The 13,399-nt window shown below is 40.8% G+C and overlaps 2 protein-coding genes across 24 annotated transcripts; both read left to right on the top strand.

Moving 5' to 3' along the window:
- The first annotated feature begins 5,732 nt into the window (after positions 1-5,732).
- On the top strand, positions 5,733-9,850 carry LOC110495350 (protein FAM169B). Of its 23 annotated transcripts, none has more exons than XM_090206608.1 (9): positions 5,733-5,992; positions 6,275-6,381; positions 6,653-6,755; positions 6,858-6,943; positions 7,283-7,457; positions 7,822-8,004; positions 8,766-8,891; positions 9,152-9,222; positions 9,538-9,850. In XM_090206608.1, exons 1-8 carry the CDS (start codon positions 5,956-5,958, stop codon positions 9,208-9,210), a joined length of 876 nt encoding a protein of 291 aa, XP_090062734.1. In that variant the 5' UTR covers positions 5,733-5,955; the 3' UTR covers positions 9,211-9,222; positions 9,538-9,850. The 23 variants fall into 23 exon arrangements, 20 of the variants coding, with proteins under 20 accessions (XP_090062734.1, XP_021426309.2, XP_090062732.1 ...); XR_016488158.1 differs by having other exon boundaries at positions 5,739-5,992; positions 6,239-6,381; positions 6,840-6,943; positions 8,766-8,907; XM_021570634.3 differs by having other exon boundaries at positions 5,741-5,992; positions 6,239-6,381; positions 8,766-8,935.
- Positions 9,851-10,977: 1,127 nt separating this feature from the next.
- Positions 10,978-13,387, top strand: arpin (actin related protein 2/3 complex inhibitor). The gene is given in 6 exon segments (NM_001165128.1): positions 10,978-11,157; positions 11,425-11,500; positions 11,705-11,837; positions 12,069-12,275; positions 12,395-12,558; positions 12,745-13,387. Coding segments are annotated over 6 exon segments (681 nt in total). The 5' UTR covers positions 10,978-11,065; the 3' UTR covers positions 12,754-13,387.
- Positions 13,388-13,399: the final 12 nt, after the last annotated feature.

Below are 13,399 nucleotides of genomic sequence, written 5' to 3'. Positions count from 1 at the left end.
AAGTAATTACAATTTAGCAGATTAACACTGAAGTGATAAATGAGCAGATGATGATGTGCAAGTAGAGATACTGGTGTGCAAAATAGCAGAAATGTAAATAAAAACAATATGGGGATGAGGTAGGTAGATTGGGTGGGCTATTTACAGATGGACTATGTACAGCTGCAGTGATCGGTTAACTGCTCAGATAGCTGATATTTACAGTTCGTGAGGGGAATATAAATCTCCAGCTTCAGCGATTTTTGCAATTCATTCCAGTCACTGGCAGCAGAGAACTGGAAGGAAAGTTGGCCAAAGGAGGTGTTGGCTTTGGGGATGACCAGTGAGATATTCCAGCTGGAGAGCGTGCTACGGGTGGGTGTTGTTATCGTGACCAGTGAGCTGAGATAAGGCGGAGCTTTACCTAGCATAGACTTATAGATGACCTGAAGCCAGTAGGTCTGGCGATGAAATTGTAGCGAGGGCCAGCCGACTAGAGCATACAGGTCGTGTGACAGCGTGCGTCTAGGTGGTAGGTGTGGGAGTCAGGCACAGGAGAGCAGGGATGTCTGAGAAGCGTGTTTTAATAAGAAAGTCCACCAACACAGGAATGGCACAATCAAAAGGTACAACGCCCTCGACTGCCCTTGACCAGCACAAAAACATCCTGTAGTGGACTGCAATAGCATCGAATAGTCCCCGCGATATGCAACTGTTCAGGGAAGTCAGGAACCAATACACGCAGTCAGTCAGGAAAGCAAAGGCCAGCTTTTTCAAGCAGAAATTTGCATTCTGTAGCTCTAACTCCAAAAAGTTCTGGGACACTGTAAACTCCATGGAGAACAAGAGCACCTCCTCCCAGCTGCCCACTGCACTGAGGCTTGGTAACACGGTCACCACCGATAAATCCATGACAATCGAAAACTTCAACAAGAATTTCTCAACGGCTGGCCATGCCTTCCTCCTGGCTACTCCAACCCCCCCCCCCCCCCCCCCCCTAGGTGTCTGGCTAGACTGTAAACTCTCCTTCCAGACTCATATCAAACATATCCAATCTAAAATCAAATCTAAAGTCGGCTTTCTATTTCGCAACAAAGCCTCCTTCACTCACGCCGCCAAACTTACCCTAGTAAAACTGACTATCCTACCGATCCTCGACTTCGGCGATGTCATCTACAAAATAGCTTCCAATACTCTACTCAGCAAACTGGATGCAGTTTATCACAGTGCCATCCGTTTTGTTACTAAAGCACCTTATACCACCCACCACTGCGACCTGTATGCTCTAGTCGGCTGGCCCTCGCTACATATTCGTCGCCAGACCCACTGGCTCCAGGTCATCTACAAGTCCATGCTAGGTAAAGCTCCGCCTTATCTCAGTTCACTGGTCACGAGGGCAACACCCACCCTTAGCACGTGCTCCAGCAGGTGTATCTCACTGATCATCCCTAAAGCCACACCTCATTTGGCCGCCTTTCCTTCCAGTTCTCTGCTGCCTGTGACTGGAAAGAATTGCAAAAATCGTTGACGTTGGAGACTTTTATCTCCCTCACCAACTTTAAACATCTGCTATCTGAGCAGCTAACCGATCGCTGCAGCTGTACATTGTCCATCGGTAAATAGCCCACCCAATATACCTACCTCATCCCCATACTGTTTTTATTTGTTTACTTTTCTGCTCTTTTACACACCAGTATCTCTACCTGCACATGACCATCTGATAATTTATCACTCCAGTGTTAATCTGCTAAATTGTAATTATTCGCCTACCTCCTCATGCCTTTTGCACACAATGTATATAGACTCTTTTTTCTTCTTTTTTTCTACTGTTTTATTGACTTGTTTATTGTTTACTCTCTGTGTTCTTGTCTGTTCACACTGCTTTGCTTTATCTTGGCCAGGTCGCAGTTGTAAATGAGAACTTGTTCTCAACTAGCCTACCTGGTTAAATAAAGGTGAAAAAAAAATCTTCAACTAGCTTACAATTGGCTCATTCATCCCCCTCCTCTCCCCTGTAACTACTCCCCAGGTCATAGGTGTAAATGAGAATGTGTTCTCAGTCACTTTACCTGGTAAAATAGAGGTAGAATAACGTTTTTTATATGTTTTCTCTATTATTTTAATCGTCTCCGCATAGGAGATTCGATTGACCGCTCTGTTGCCACCTCAATCTCCTTCACCCTTACAGGGCACTCCATGAACTCGGGACCATGATCCCCACCACAATTGCAACACCTTTGTCCTTCTACACACCGTTCTTCAGCATAATCTGTCCTTCTGCACACACTTGAAACAAGGCCAAATCCTTTACAATTCTTCACTCTGGGTGAATGGGAAAAAAGAAAGAAAGTATGTCTGTGCTGTTATATTTTTATAAAGAGCAACTGCCTACTCATGTGAAGCTTAGTTATGTATGGTAGGAGCTTTTGTCCCCAAACCACTGCAGTGTTCAGACACTGGGCACCAACCACACCAGGAATTCTCTTCAGGTATTCAACTTGAACAAATGTCGTCACCCCTGAGATGACTCCTTTGACGGGTGCTCTAGCCCGAAGTTCAAAACACAACACTTTTGTTGTCCGGATTATTTTGAGGCCCACTTCAATCTTCCTCTGTTCTTCAGAAATACAATTACAGTTTTTGCCGATTGCTTACACACTGAAAGTGAATGCTTAAACAAAAGCATCAAAACCTTAACTTTTGTAACTATGTCGTAATCAAAGGCACCAAATGTACAAACACATTTTCTGCTTTACACTTTGTTTGCAATTCTACACACACTTCTGCAAAACACTACACACTGTTTCTTACATTGGACACATCGTTCAAGAATGAAATCTCTTGCAATCATTGAGAAAACACTTCTATTCAAAATGCAAAACATACCTGAAATTGGCAACACCCACACACACACACACACACACACATGAAAACACTTCTACAGTAATTGAACACCAATTAGTCTGAGCCTTACCACTACAAATAGACCTCAGGTAAGATCACCTCTTTTGTGAGAACTTTGCAAACAAGGTGGCAGTGAGAGCGAGAACAAGAGGAAGAGATAGATGAAGAGCGAGAGGAGTAGAACCAGGACAATAACAAAGAAGGGGACCAAGCAATAGACAGAGACATATTTCTGAAGACATTAGAGCCAATTTGGTGGACCATGTCATAAATCATTGCCTGACGATAAGGGAGGTTGGGCAGAGAGTCCAGCCCAACCTAAGTCGCTACACGGTAGCATCCATAATATGGACATTTAGACTGGAAAACAGGTATGTCTTCAACTTTCTACACTAGACTGTACCTATGTAATTGTTGCACATCATTCTGCATCACAGTACAATACAATGTAGTCCTACAATATTAGGTCTATGCTCCTCAGTGAACAAAAAATAGGTATAGTGCTATGAAGTACATGTAATACCGTTTTGATGTTACTGTGTACAGTATGACAGTACAGTATGTAAAAAAGAACCTAACCAATGACATCATGTTCTTTCATTTTCTACAGAACTGCCAGACGACCTCCTGAGGGTGGAAGGCAACGTCTGTTCACCATGAACAGGAACTGGCCATTGTCAATCTAGTGTTGGCAAACAACACCATCCGCCTACATCAACTAATGAGAGCAAATTATCGCAGATTCCACAACATTCAATAATATCAACCGTGTCAGTATGTCGACACTCTGCCGCATCTTACGATGGAGCAGCTGTCCAGGGTTCCATTTGAGAGGAACAGTGTTAGAGTCAAAGACCCTCACTATGACTATGTGCAAGTAAGTGTCATTGTACTATACTGCAATGGCAGTAGATTTTGTCCTATTGGCACTGCATAGATACATTCAGACAAAGCAGTATCTGACCTAGGCAGTGGGGGGTGTTGTCTGTGGAGGCACCTGCCTTGCCTGTAGCTTGTAGTTTTGACTGAATGTGCCTGACCCAACCCCCCCACCCCTACCCCCATCCTTGTGTGAAAATGTAGACATTGTAGACCTGTGTTTTGAGTTACACCAAATTTACTGTACAGTGTTTGCATTTTCTGTTGCAGAGAGTCCTGGACTTTGATGCAGCTGCACAGCCTCATTAGTTTATTTCATTGATGAAGCTGAATTCAATCTATTTAAAACCAGGCATTGGGGCCGAAACGTTATAGAACAAACAGCTGTTATGAATGTCCCTGGGCAGCGCGGGGGAAATATCCCCTTGTGTGCCGCCATTAGTCTGCAAGGAGTTCTCCATCACCATGTCACCCTCGGTCCCTACAATACTGCACACATAATCATATTTCTGGATGCACTACATAATGTAGTTGTACAGGACAGACCAGAGCAGCCCAGGTTTGCTGTCATCTGGGATAATGTTAATTTCCATCGGGTTGCTCTGGTCAGGGACTGGTTCACTAACCACAATAACTTCACAGTTGTACAGGACGGACCAGAGCAGCCCAGGTTTGTTGTCATCTGGGATAATGTTAATTTCCATCGGGTTGCTCTGGTCAGGGACTGGTTCACTAACCACAATAACTTCACAGTTGTACAGGACGGACCAGAGCAGCCCAGGTTCGTTGTCATCTGGGATAATGTTAATTTCCACCGGGCTGCTCTGGTCAGGGACTGGTTCACTAACCACAATAACTTCACAGTTGTATACTTGCCTCCTTACTCCCCATTTCTCAATCCGATTGAGGAATTATTTTCGGCTTGGCGTTAGAAAGTGTATGACCGCCAACCACATGCCCGCCTGCAAGCAATGGAATAGGCATGTGGAGACATTGAGGTGGGGTCAGTCCAGTGTTGGATATGGCACGCAAGGCGATATTTTCCCCGTTGCCTAGCCAGGGGGGACATTGCGTGTGATGTGGATGAGGTGATGTGGCCAGACCCTAACAGAAGGTGGGATCCATAAAACATCCACCCCATCCATTACAATACTATTTTTTTTGTTTACCATTGCACTGTAATTTTACTGTAATTTTTTTTTCCTGTGAGTTTACAGTAACATATTGTATTGATTACTGTACTGTAATTCTACTTTGTGTTTATTTGTTGTTGTAAAAACCTGCAATGGCAAAAAAATAAGCTGTCTACATTTTTTTCTGAAGCCTTTCTATTTTGTGTTCATTGAAATGTGAGTAGATGTGCTGCACTGGAACAATCTTTCACAGAAGCCTGTATGAGAACATTAAAAAGGTATACAAAGTACTAAAGACATCAGTGTGTTGCTGCTTTGAAAGAGTCATTCAAATGGTGCATGTGTGTATCATTTTGTGGCAAAAAATGCAATTTTGAAAGGATTTAGGTTTTGACTGCAGAGTTTCATTTTGACATAGAAGTGAGAGGTTTATCTCCAAGTGTTGTGTCTTATTTAGCTTGTGTGTAGAGTTTTATGACACAATGAGCCAAATTCTGCAACAAGTGTGTAAGCAATCACAAAAAACTGTAATCAAATAAGACCACTCTTGGTCACTCTGACAGACTTTTGGTCACTCTGCGCAAACATCACCATTTTCAACACCTCAAACAGATTTCCCACATATGCATCCTTACTCAACAAATGCATCCCAACAAGAAGCGATTCATTATCATTCATACACGTATCCTCCACTCCAATGTTAGACACTTTCCTTTTTGTTCCAGTTTTCGATACTACTGTTGTCCATTCAAAACATTCGTCTTCACCAACTCTGTTCAACGTGGTGCTTGATTCGAACTCAGCATCCACTTCCGCCATCTTCTCCCCTCCTTCCGGTTTGCCAATTGGAATTGCTCTTGATCCTCCCATTTCTTAAACCCATTGCTCCCCACCCCTACACTTCTCTCACACTTCTCTCAAGTCACTCCAGCGATGCAGCTTCCTATGACTAACTTGAAGTGCCTCTAAAAAACAATGTTTTGATGTAAGTTTTCCCTGTCGCCACAAGGTGGTAGTGTTATATAACATTCGTCGTCGTCCAGTTGACAGAATTTTCAAGATGGAATCCAATCGAACCTCGCAAACACAAAAGACAGGTAAAAGAGTAACGTAAGACCATTATGTGGCACAAATGGATAGAATGTTTAGTAGACGATTTATTATACGTTTTTTATACTCTTAAGATGTTGCTGACAGTCAAACACGTTACACGGTCGTATTCCACTCGTCTTGTAAAGTTCAGAGTTCATTTGCAAGCAGTCATAGACGCTAGACAATGTTTCAAGTTACGTTTAGACCTTGCTAGAATTCAAGTTTAATGTTATGTTTTACTTTTGCCCAAGGGGAAATCAAGGAAATATATCCCATTGACCTCCCAGATCTAGATTACAGGGCACTGAGTTCAACCTCTGAAAACATATTGACCTCCCTGGCGTCAAACACCTATGAAGGAGAGCGTTGGTTTCTACCCTCAAATGGCTCAAAGGCATGTTTTTTTAATGACGAGTTTCTGGTTACACTCACTCCAAATAAAACATAATGCTTTTGTAGGCTACAGATGAGCATCTCCCCATAATAATATATATTTTTAAAGATTACAGTCAGAGTGCAGTATAACTGCAGTACACTGCAAATACTGCATCCAAAATAACAGTGGACTGCACTTTTTAAACTGCAATCTTTTTTGTAAGGGTCTTACAAAAACATCCAATGTTGGTGACAGATCTGTCACCTGCCAAACTGAACCCCTTCACCAGGTGGAGGTGACACATGACAACGTGGGCAGACTCCAGCTGTTCGGTGATGACGATCCACCTTGCACTCTGCTGACTCTGCACATGCCTGCAGATGGAACTCAAGGTTGATACCCTACAGAGAAAGGTTGCCTTTCAGATCTGCTGTGTTTGGTTGATGTTATATAGGCTACCGTATAATGTTATATAGAATGTTATGTTTTCACAGTGGTGGCCCTGAACCTGCATGGAAAGTGGTGGTCTTTAAATGATGTTTTGAAGACATCCACCAAATCCAGATCTGGTCTTGTGATGGTACGTTATTTACATTTGCACTTGTGTCCTCCATGGTAAGAGAGTAAAGGGCATCCCTCTAAATATAGGCCTAGGCCATGACTTCCCATTACCTTCATTTTGAGAGGGAGTAGGCACACATAAATTAAATATGCACTATTTTTTTTTTTTTTACATGGTTATTACATCTAAAGGGTGTATTATTACATGTAATAACATGCAAAGGCCCCTCCATACCTTTTGATATAATTCGATTTAATTTACTAGTCCCACAAATACATCCAATTAGGTTTTAAACCAGTGAATGTGGCTTTTGTCAATGTATTTAGGATAAGGCTTAGATGTGTAGGTCATTCACAGGTGCAGTCTGTTATGGAGAGAGTGATACTTTTCCTGCTTAGTCAAATCATTTTTGGAGTTTTGGAGAGGCCTTCAGGGGAAGAGATTTACTTCTCACCTCACCCAATGAGGGAATTTGGCAAAATTCTATGGCATAATGGGGAGGCAGTTGGATTCTACACCATCAAAAAGAAAGGTAAGGCATTGTGTTAGTTTCTTATTTTCTGCCAGTTGACAAAAAATAGTGTCTTACAAAAAATATTCTCATCTGCACTCAATTTGTATTTAGAACAGGGAGGGTTGCTAGGTCAACACAGGGCAATGCAACAAAATAGTAATGCGCTCGGTTTAGACAATAGGCTCTGTATTTGTATGTGTACATGTTGAATTTGGGTGAGTCAGAATTAAAGGAGTGTCACATTCAATCATCCCATTCCTGTTTTCAAGTAAATAATTTATAAAAGCTAAACAGTGCAGGGAGGAATTTATTTTCTTTTGGGGGTTGCATATGTTTTTGATCATTTGGTCAAAGCAACATCATGTATTATTGGCTCTTTCAGGAAGTCTGTGTGATGGATTCACTCGTCGAAGCTATCAGCTTTCTGTCCTTGACACTGTGTTTGTGAGGACTCAGTGGAGGAGGAGTGGTCTGGCACTGCAGATCCTGGCAGACTTCTGTAAATCCCTCCCCAACGAGGAAGTGATCGGAATCAGCTGTCCCATATCCCCAAGCATGATTAAAGGTGGGTCAGTCAGTATTAGAAATTCAAAGGTTAATTACGTCAATGCTGATTGTAACTGTTGTAGTCATCCATGTAAAGATTGCTGTATTTATATAAGGACAAAGTCAGATAATATGAGGTGCTTCCAGTCAATTTGGAGATGGCAGACGCTATCACTTGTTTGGACGCACAACAATTTATGGTGTGTTATGAAGGACTGTTTACCTAGTCAGAGATCTATGAGCCAGGAGAGGGTGGGGTGGGATAGGGTAGGGCGGGATAGGGTAGGGCTTCACACTAGCTGTACTTTATCTTCCAGGATATGATTTACTGAATCATAATGTATGTAACCTAATATTTAGTCATAGACCAACACTTTTAGATTACACTACATTTGAAATAATGCTAGTCACCTTGTCTTCTTAAAAAATAATTGGGCAACACTTTCAGATAAAATGTAACCGCGATACCCATACTATACTGTATGTCTGGACTCCAAAACGTTAATAAGGTAATGAGGTTTTTAAAATTAGACATTTTCAGCAGGAATGTTCAAGAAATGTACCTTTTAAACATTATAACGTCATGTTTATGAGCACAATTTACAGGGAAACAAAGGATTGTTACTAAAGTAATTATGCCTTATGGACAATTCAGGACAACATCAAAGTTGCCCCATTTAAGTCAAGTCTCAATTCCAGTGACCATCCATTGTAGATCTCCAACATCACCTCCAGTCATTTACTGAAATGTACATGGTATGTCTCCACCTCTCTCTCCAGTGTGCAGCAAGTATCTGCAGATGCACCAGGACCAAAGGGACCGGCTCTATGAGGTGGAAGCTCCTGGGGGCTGGGGCCAGAGACGGAACATATGGCTCAACATACAGCTCAACCGAAGCACAAACAGTGAGGCCCTCCCTAGGTTTGGATCAGGGTGTACCAATGCAAAGGTTGTGTGATAATGAGAGACAGACATATCACTGTAAACATCATAACATGGTCTGTGAATTGTAAGACAAGAAAGCACATTTTGAAAGCACTTCACTTGTAAATAGGGTTCATGTTTGATTATACGATGTCAGGATTTTAGAGCTGTTTTATTTTAATGCTATTTTCATACATTTTAAATGTGAGTACATCTTTGTAAAGTGGGATTGTCTTTGTAGGCTCAAGTGAGGAGCAATGTCCAACAACATTGAACAAGGAGAAGAGAAACTATAAATAATCATATCATCAGGTGAGGTCATTTTATTTTCTATTTCATTATGGTTACAGAGTAGTAGTTAGGAGGGACTGTTTATGACCTTGTTTTAGCTTTGGTCTCAACCTCAAGTGACTTTTAGAATCCATCACAACAAATTTAGCAACCACTGGATATTGTAACTAAGACCATTTATAATATGTAGGAGGAAAATAAGCTAACGTATCCATGGGTTAGGGAAATCAATGTGTAATATATTTGATTACATCTGATTTAGCCTATTCACATTGTCTGAGGATATTGTATATTTATAACTGTACTATCTGCCTCTTGCCTAACCCTTCCCTCAAGATGTCTCTTGATTATTGGTTTTCTGATGGTTTGGCTGTGATGACAAACAGAAGTAAAAGAGAGAAGCTACCGGCAGACGAGGCTGAAATTAAACCTCAGACCACAGATGGATCATGGTCCTCAGAAGACATTTGTAGCAGGACATAGAAGGGCATTTGTGTCAGTTGTTATTTTGAGCAACTATAAGGTGCTGACTTAAGGCTAGAAATAATGGATGTTCAAAATGTTTAAAATTTTGGGACCTAAACTGCAAATAATTACATATCAGTTTCATATTCTGCTTAATAAAGTGATAACATCATCACTGTGGTTACATGGGTGTCTGTTGCAATGTGTTTACTGCTTTGTAATCATTCTCTCCTTCCATCTTAGACTATAATTGGGTGTTAAAGTAACTGCCCAGTGAAAATGTCACTTTTAAAAGTTCATGTTAACTACTATCCAAATAATGTTGTTGACTCGTCCTATACTCGTATTGGTGGCCAAAGCATAAACTGGAGGAAAACCACTTTAAAACCCCCACCTCAAACTTGGATCTCAAACAGACCATTTAAAAAATGCTTACTATTTCCTCATAGAAAATTATGTCATCTCCCTGAGGAGGGAGGATGAGCTGGCAAATCAGCGGCCTAGAGGAGAGTGAGCTAGCCAATCAGCGGACTACTTGCATTCATATTTTTAATGACTTGTATACGCCCCCACCCCATTCTGTTGCTGGGGTTCCAACACAGAAAATCTGTTTTTTAACATACTTAATAAATATGTTTTTGGAAGAAAAACTATTTCACTCATATTGTATTTATAAGTCATATTTATTAGAAATCTGGAAACACTGGGCAGTTACTTTAAACGTATGGGGTTTGGCAGGGCAACATTAATACACACACAGGTAAACATTTTCAAAAATAGGATACATGAGAAATAAAGAAAAATACACAGGGGGCACATGCAGAATGCTTAGCAGAACAACTCTATACCTACTGCGTAAGAAAGCATTAGTGGTGAAGAGTCCTGTACCTAGGAGAGGTAGTAGGCTGCTGCCCATCATATGAGCTATGGGAGGACAGACTCATTGTAAATGGAAAGGTATCAAACATATGGAAACCACGTTTGACTCCGTTCCATTAATTCCATTCCAGCCATTACAATAAGCCCTTCCTCCTATAGCTCATCCAACCAGCCTCCTCTCCTGCCCATTCACATCATTGTAGACTGTTATGGGTCAGCGTATTGGAATCAGAGCCAATGTTCCAATACCAAACAGTATAATTTAATTTCAGTATCAAACATTTATACTCCTGTTTTTTCTGATCTGATTGATGTTTTACTCACCTGTTTTACTTCGTGCTGTTGGTCGTCAATTCCAGTGGTATGCCGTTTACATAATTTCGGGACACACCGACTTTCAAAACGAGCACAACGACACTTTTTTCCTCATTTGACGTAGAATCAGGAAGTCACGGGATAGTTTTGCTTCGGTTTTTCGAGTATCAAAACGGTGTGGTTGTTGCTTTCTCTAGAGTAAAAAATGAGCCGAATTTATAACAATACGTCCTTGCAGAATAAACCTGTTCATAATGAAAAGATTGAGCACGCGTGGGCCCCCTCCTCATATCAGAGGTATGATGCCGTGTTGCAGATCAAAGCTATTACGCTGCCTGCAGAGAATCTGTAATTCTGCATAAAGATAAACTATAATACTGCATAGAGCTACAATATAATACTTAAATATGCCTAATGTTTTATTAAACGCAGTAGGGGTGTGTGTGTGTGTGTGTGTGTGTGAGAGAGAGAGAGCTAGAGAGAGAATGAAGAACTCGTGCATATAGGCTAAACTACAGTCCTGAAAAATGGTATACTGGAGCCTACAATCCTTTTCTCCCACAGTGGTCTGGGTGTCATATTAGAGGGAAAGTTGGTTGATGTCTCACGCCATGTTATCACTGACGTCAACAATCAGAAGGTAAACTGACATCATAGAATAACCTCTTTAATAAAATATGATTAGGCTATTTGATTGTTATTAGGCTATTTTATTTATATTGTATTTATTTTATTTATATTATATCATATCAGTGATGACCACATGAGGAACTAGGCCTACTTGGTTTTCTAGGACTCCTAATTTAAACAATCTAGATTGCCACATGTTGTGCTGTATTGGCAGGACCGTTTCTATGTCCTATACATCAAACCTAGTCGAATCCACCAAAGGAAATTTGATGCTAAAGGAATGGAAATTGAACCAAACTTCAGTGATACCAAAAAGGTCAACACTGGTTATCTCATGTCATCATTCAGTGAGTATTCTTATCCACTTCGTACAATATTGTGAATAGGCCTACAGTCTAAGGTCAGATGATTCACAGACGATACCTTATTGGTAACACCTTACATTTACTCGTCAAAGCTTGTTCAAGGACTCTCAAAATTATGTAAAAACATTAATTTACCACCATACTATATTCTTTGTAAAAACAACTCTAGTGATGCTATCTGAATTGGTGTGTTTGTTTGTTTCTACTGTGCAGAGGTGGAGGCTAAAGGAGAGACTGATTGCCTCACTGAGGTCCAGCTGGAAAACCTAGTGACCAAGGAGGATCTGGTTAAAGTGACAGGGAAACACTGTCTAAGTGGGACCTATGCTTTCTGGTACCCAGAGGGAGAGATGAGCAAGACTGAACTAGAAACAGGCCAGGACATTCGACTGAAAACCAAAGGCGATGGCCCATTTATTTGTAAGTTTGATGTTCAGCAATCCCTTGATAATTTGCCTAAACCGAAGTTCCACTCCCAGTTTGATTGTAGCTCTAGACAGGATGAGCATTATGTACTTAGTTTTGGTCTGCTCTTTCAGTTTCCTTGGCCAAAGTCGATGGAGGCACAGTGACCAAATGCAATTTTGCCGGAGACAAAGAAGCAGGAGCATCGTGGACAGACAAAATAATGTCCAACAAATCCGATGCCAGCAGTGCAACGAAGTCTGAAGGCCATGGCGAGGGAGCAGATGAGGAGGAATGGGTAAGAGGAGTGGGAGATTTGAGGCACGATTTTTTTCCCCTTGCTAATTTTTGAAGAACATGTCAAAAATGATCTACAGTCTAATTAAATGATCTACATACATTATAGCATTTTCTCTGTACTGTATATCTTTTATGACACCACATTTCAATTTTGAAACCCCTATCACTGTGTTTCTATTTTTAGGATGAATGAGGAGATGAATGGAATTGCACAGTAAAACCTCCTTATTCCTGTGATGGTTTGTACTCCACGGTTCCACCCTCTTAACATTGCTTGTGCAGCATATGCACACTAAAGAGGAAGAGGGTCGTTTCATTTTTTATTCAGCACTCCTTTTGTAATATAGAGTTCTCTACAAGAAGTTGACAAATCTGGCTATTGCAGTGTATCTTCGGTATAGGGGTGTACATGTATTGCTTTGAACCTGTCTTTGGTAAACGTCATACATGCTTTTCTTCTCTACTTTCTCTCTATTGAAAATGTATCCTTGTTTGTAGAAGGGTACAAATGATATGTACTGCACATGTTAACCTTGTAATAAAGCAAATGTCAATTTATCTGATGGGGTTGTTCTAATCATGTGTGTCATCCAAAATGTAAACCATCAATTGGGTAAGAGTGGTCATGCAAGGGCAGAGTTATAACTTTTATAAGTAGAGTAGCCATTGTCTGCTAATCAGATTATTAGTGTGTGCAAATGTATGAAGTTGCCAAATAGATGTAGGCTACATTAAATCATGCATTCTCAAAAAAAAGATTAACTGTTTGGGTTACCAGCATTAATGAATACAGTACTTGTGTACATGTAACAAATAAACTTAATGTCTCAATTTTTCTG

The sequence above is a fragment of the Oncorhynchus mykiss genome, chromosome 2 (assembly GCF_057628025.1).
Source record: "Oncorhynchus mykiss isolate SJ-2025 chromosome 2, ASM5762802v1, whole genome shotgun sequence".
NCBI lineage: Eukaryota > Metazoa > Chordata > Actinopteri > Salmoniformes > Salmonidae > Oncorhynchus > Oncorhynchus mykiss.
The sequence above is the reverse complement of the archived record's forward strand: the minus strand, read 5'-3'. Positions and strand labels throughout refer to the sequence as shown.

What these genes read in the sequence shown, in the direction of transcription:
- LOC110495350 (XM_090206597.1), top strand. Translation starts at nt 5,956, where the DNA reads ATGGAATCCAATCGAACCTCGCAAACACAAAAGACAG. An exon ending in CCAGATCTGGTCTTGTGATG is followed by an intron (nt 6,944 to 7,282) that starts GTACGTTATTTA and finishes GGTCATTCACAG; the next exon opens with GTGCAGTCTGTTATGGAGAG. An exon ending in CAGGGTGTACCAATGCAAAG is followed by an intron (nt 8,936 to 9,151) that starts GTTGTGTGATAA and finishes TTGTCTTTGTAG; the next exon opens with GCTCAAGTGAGGAGCAATGT.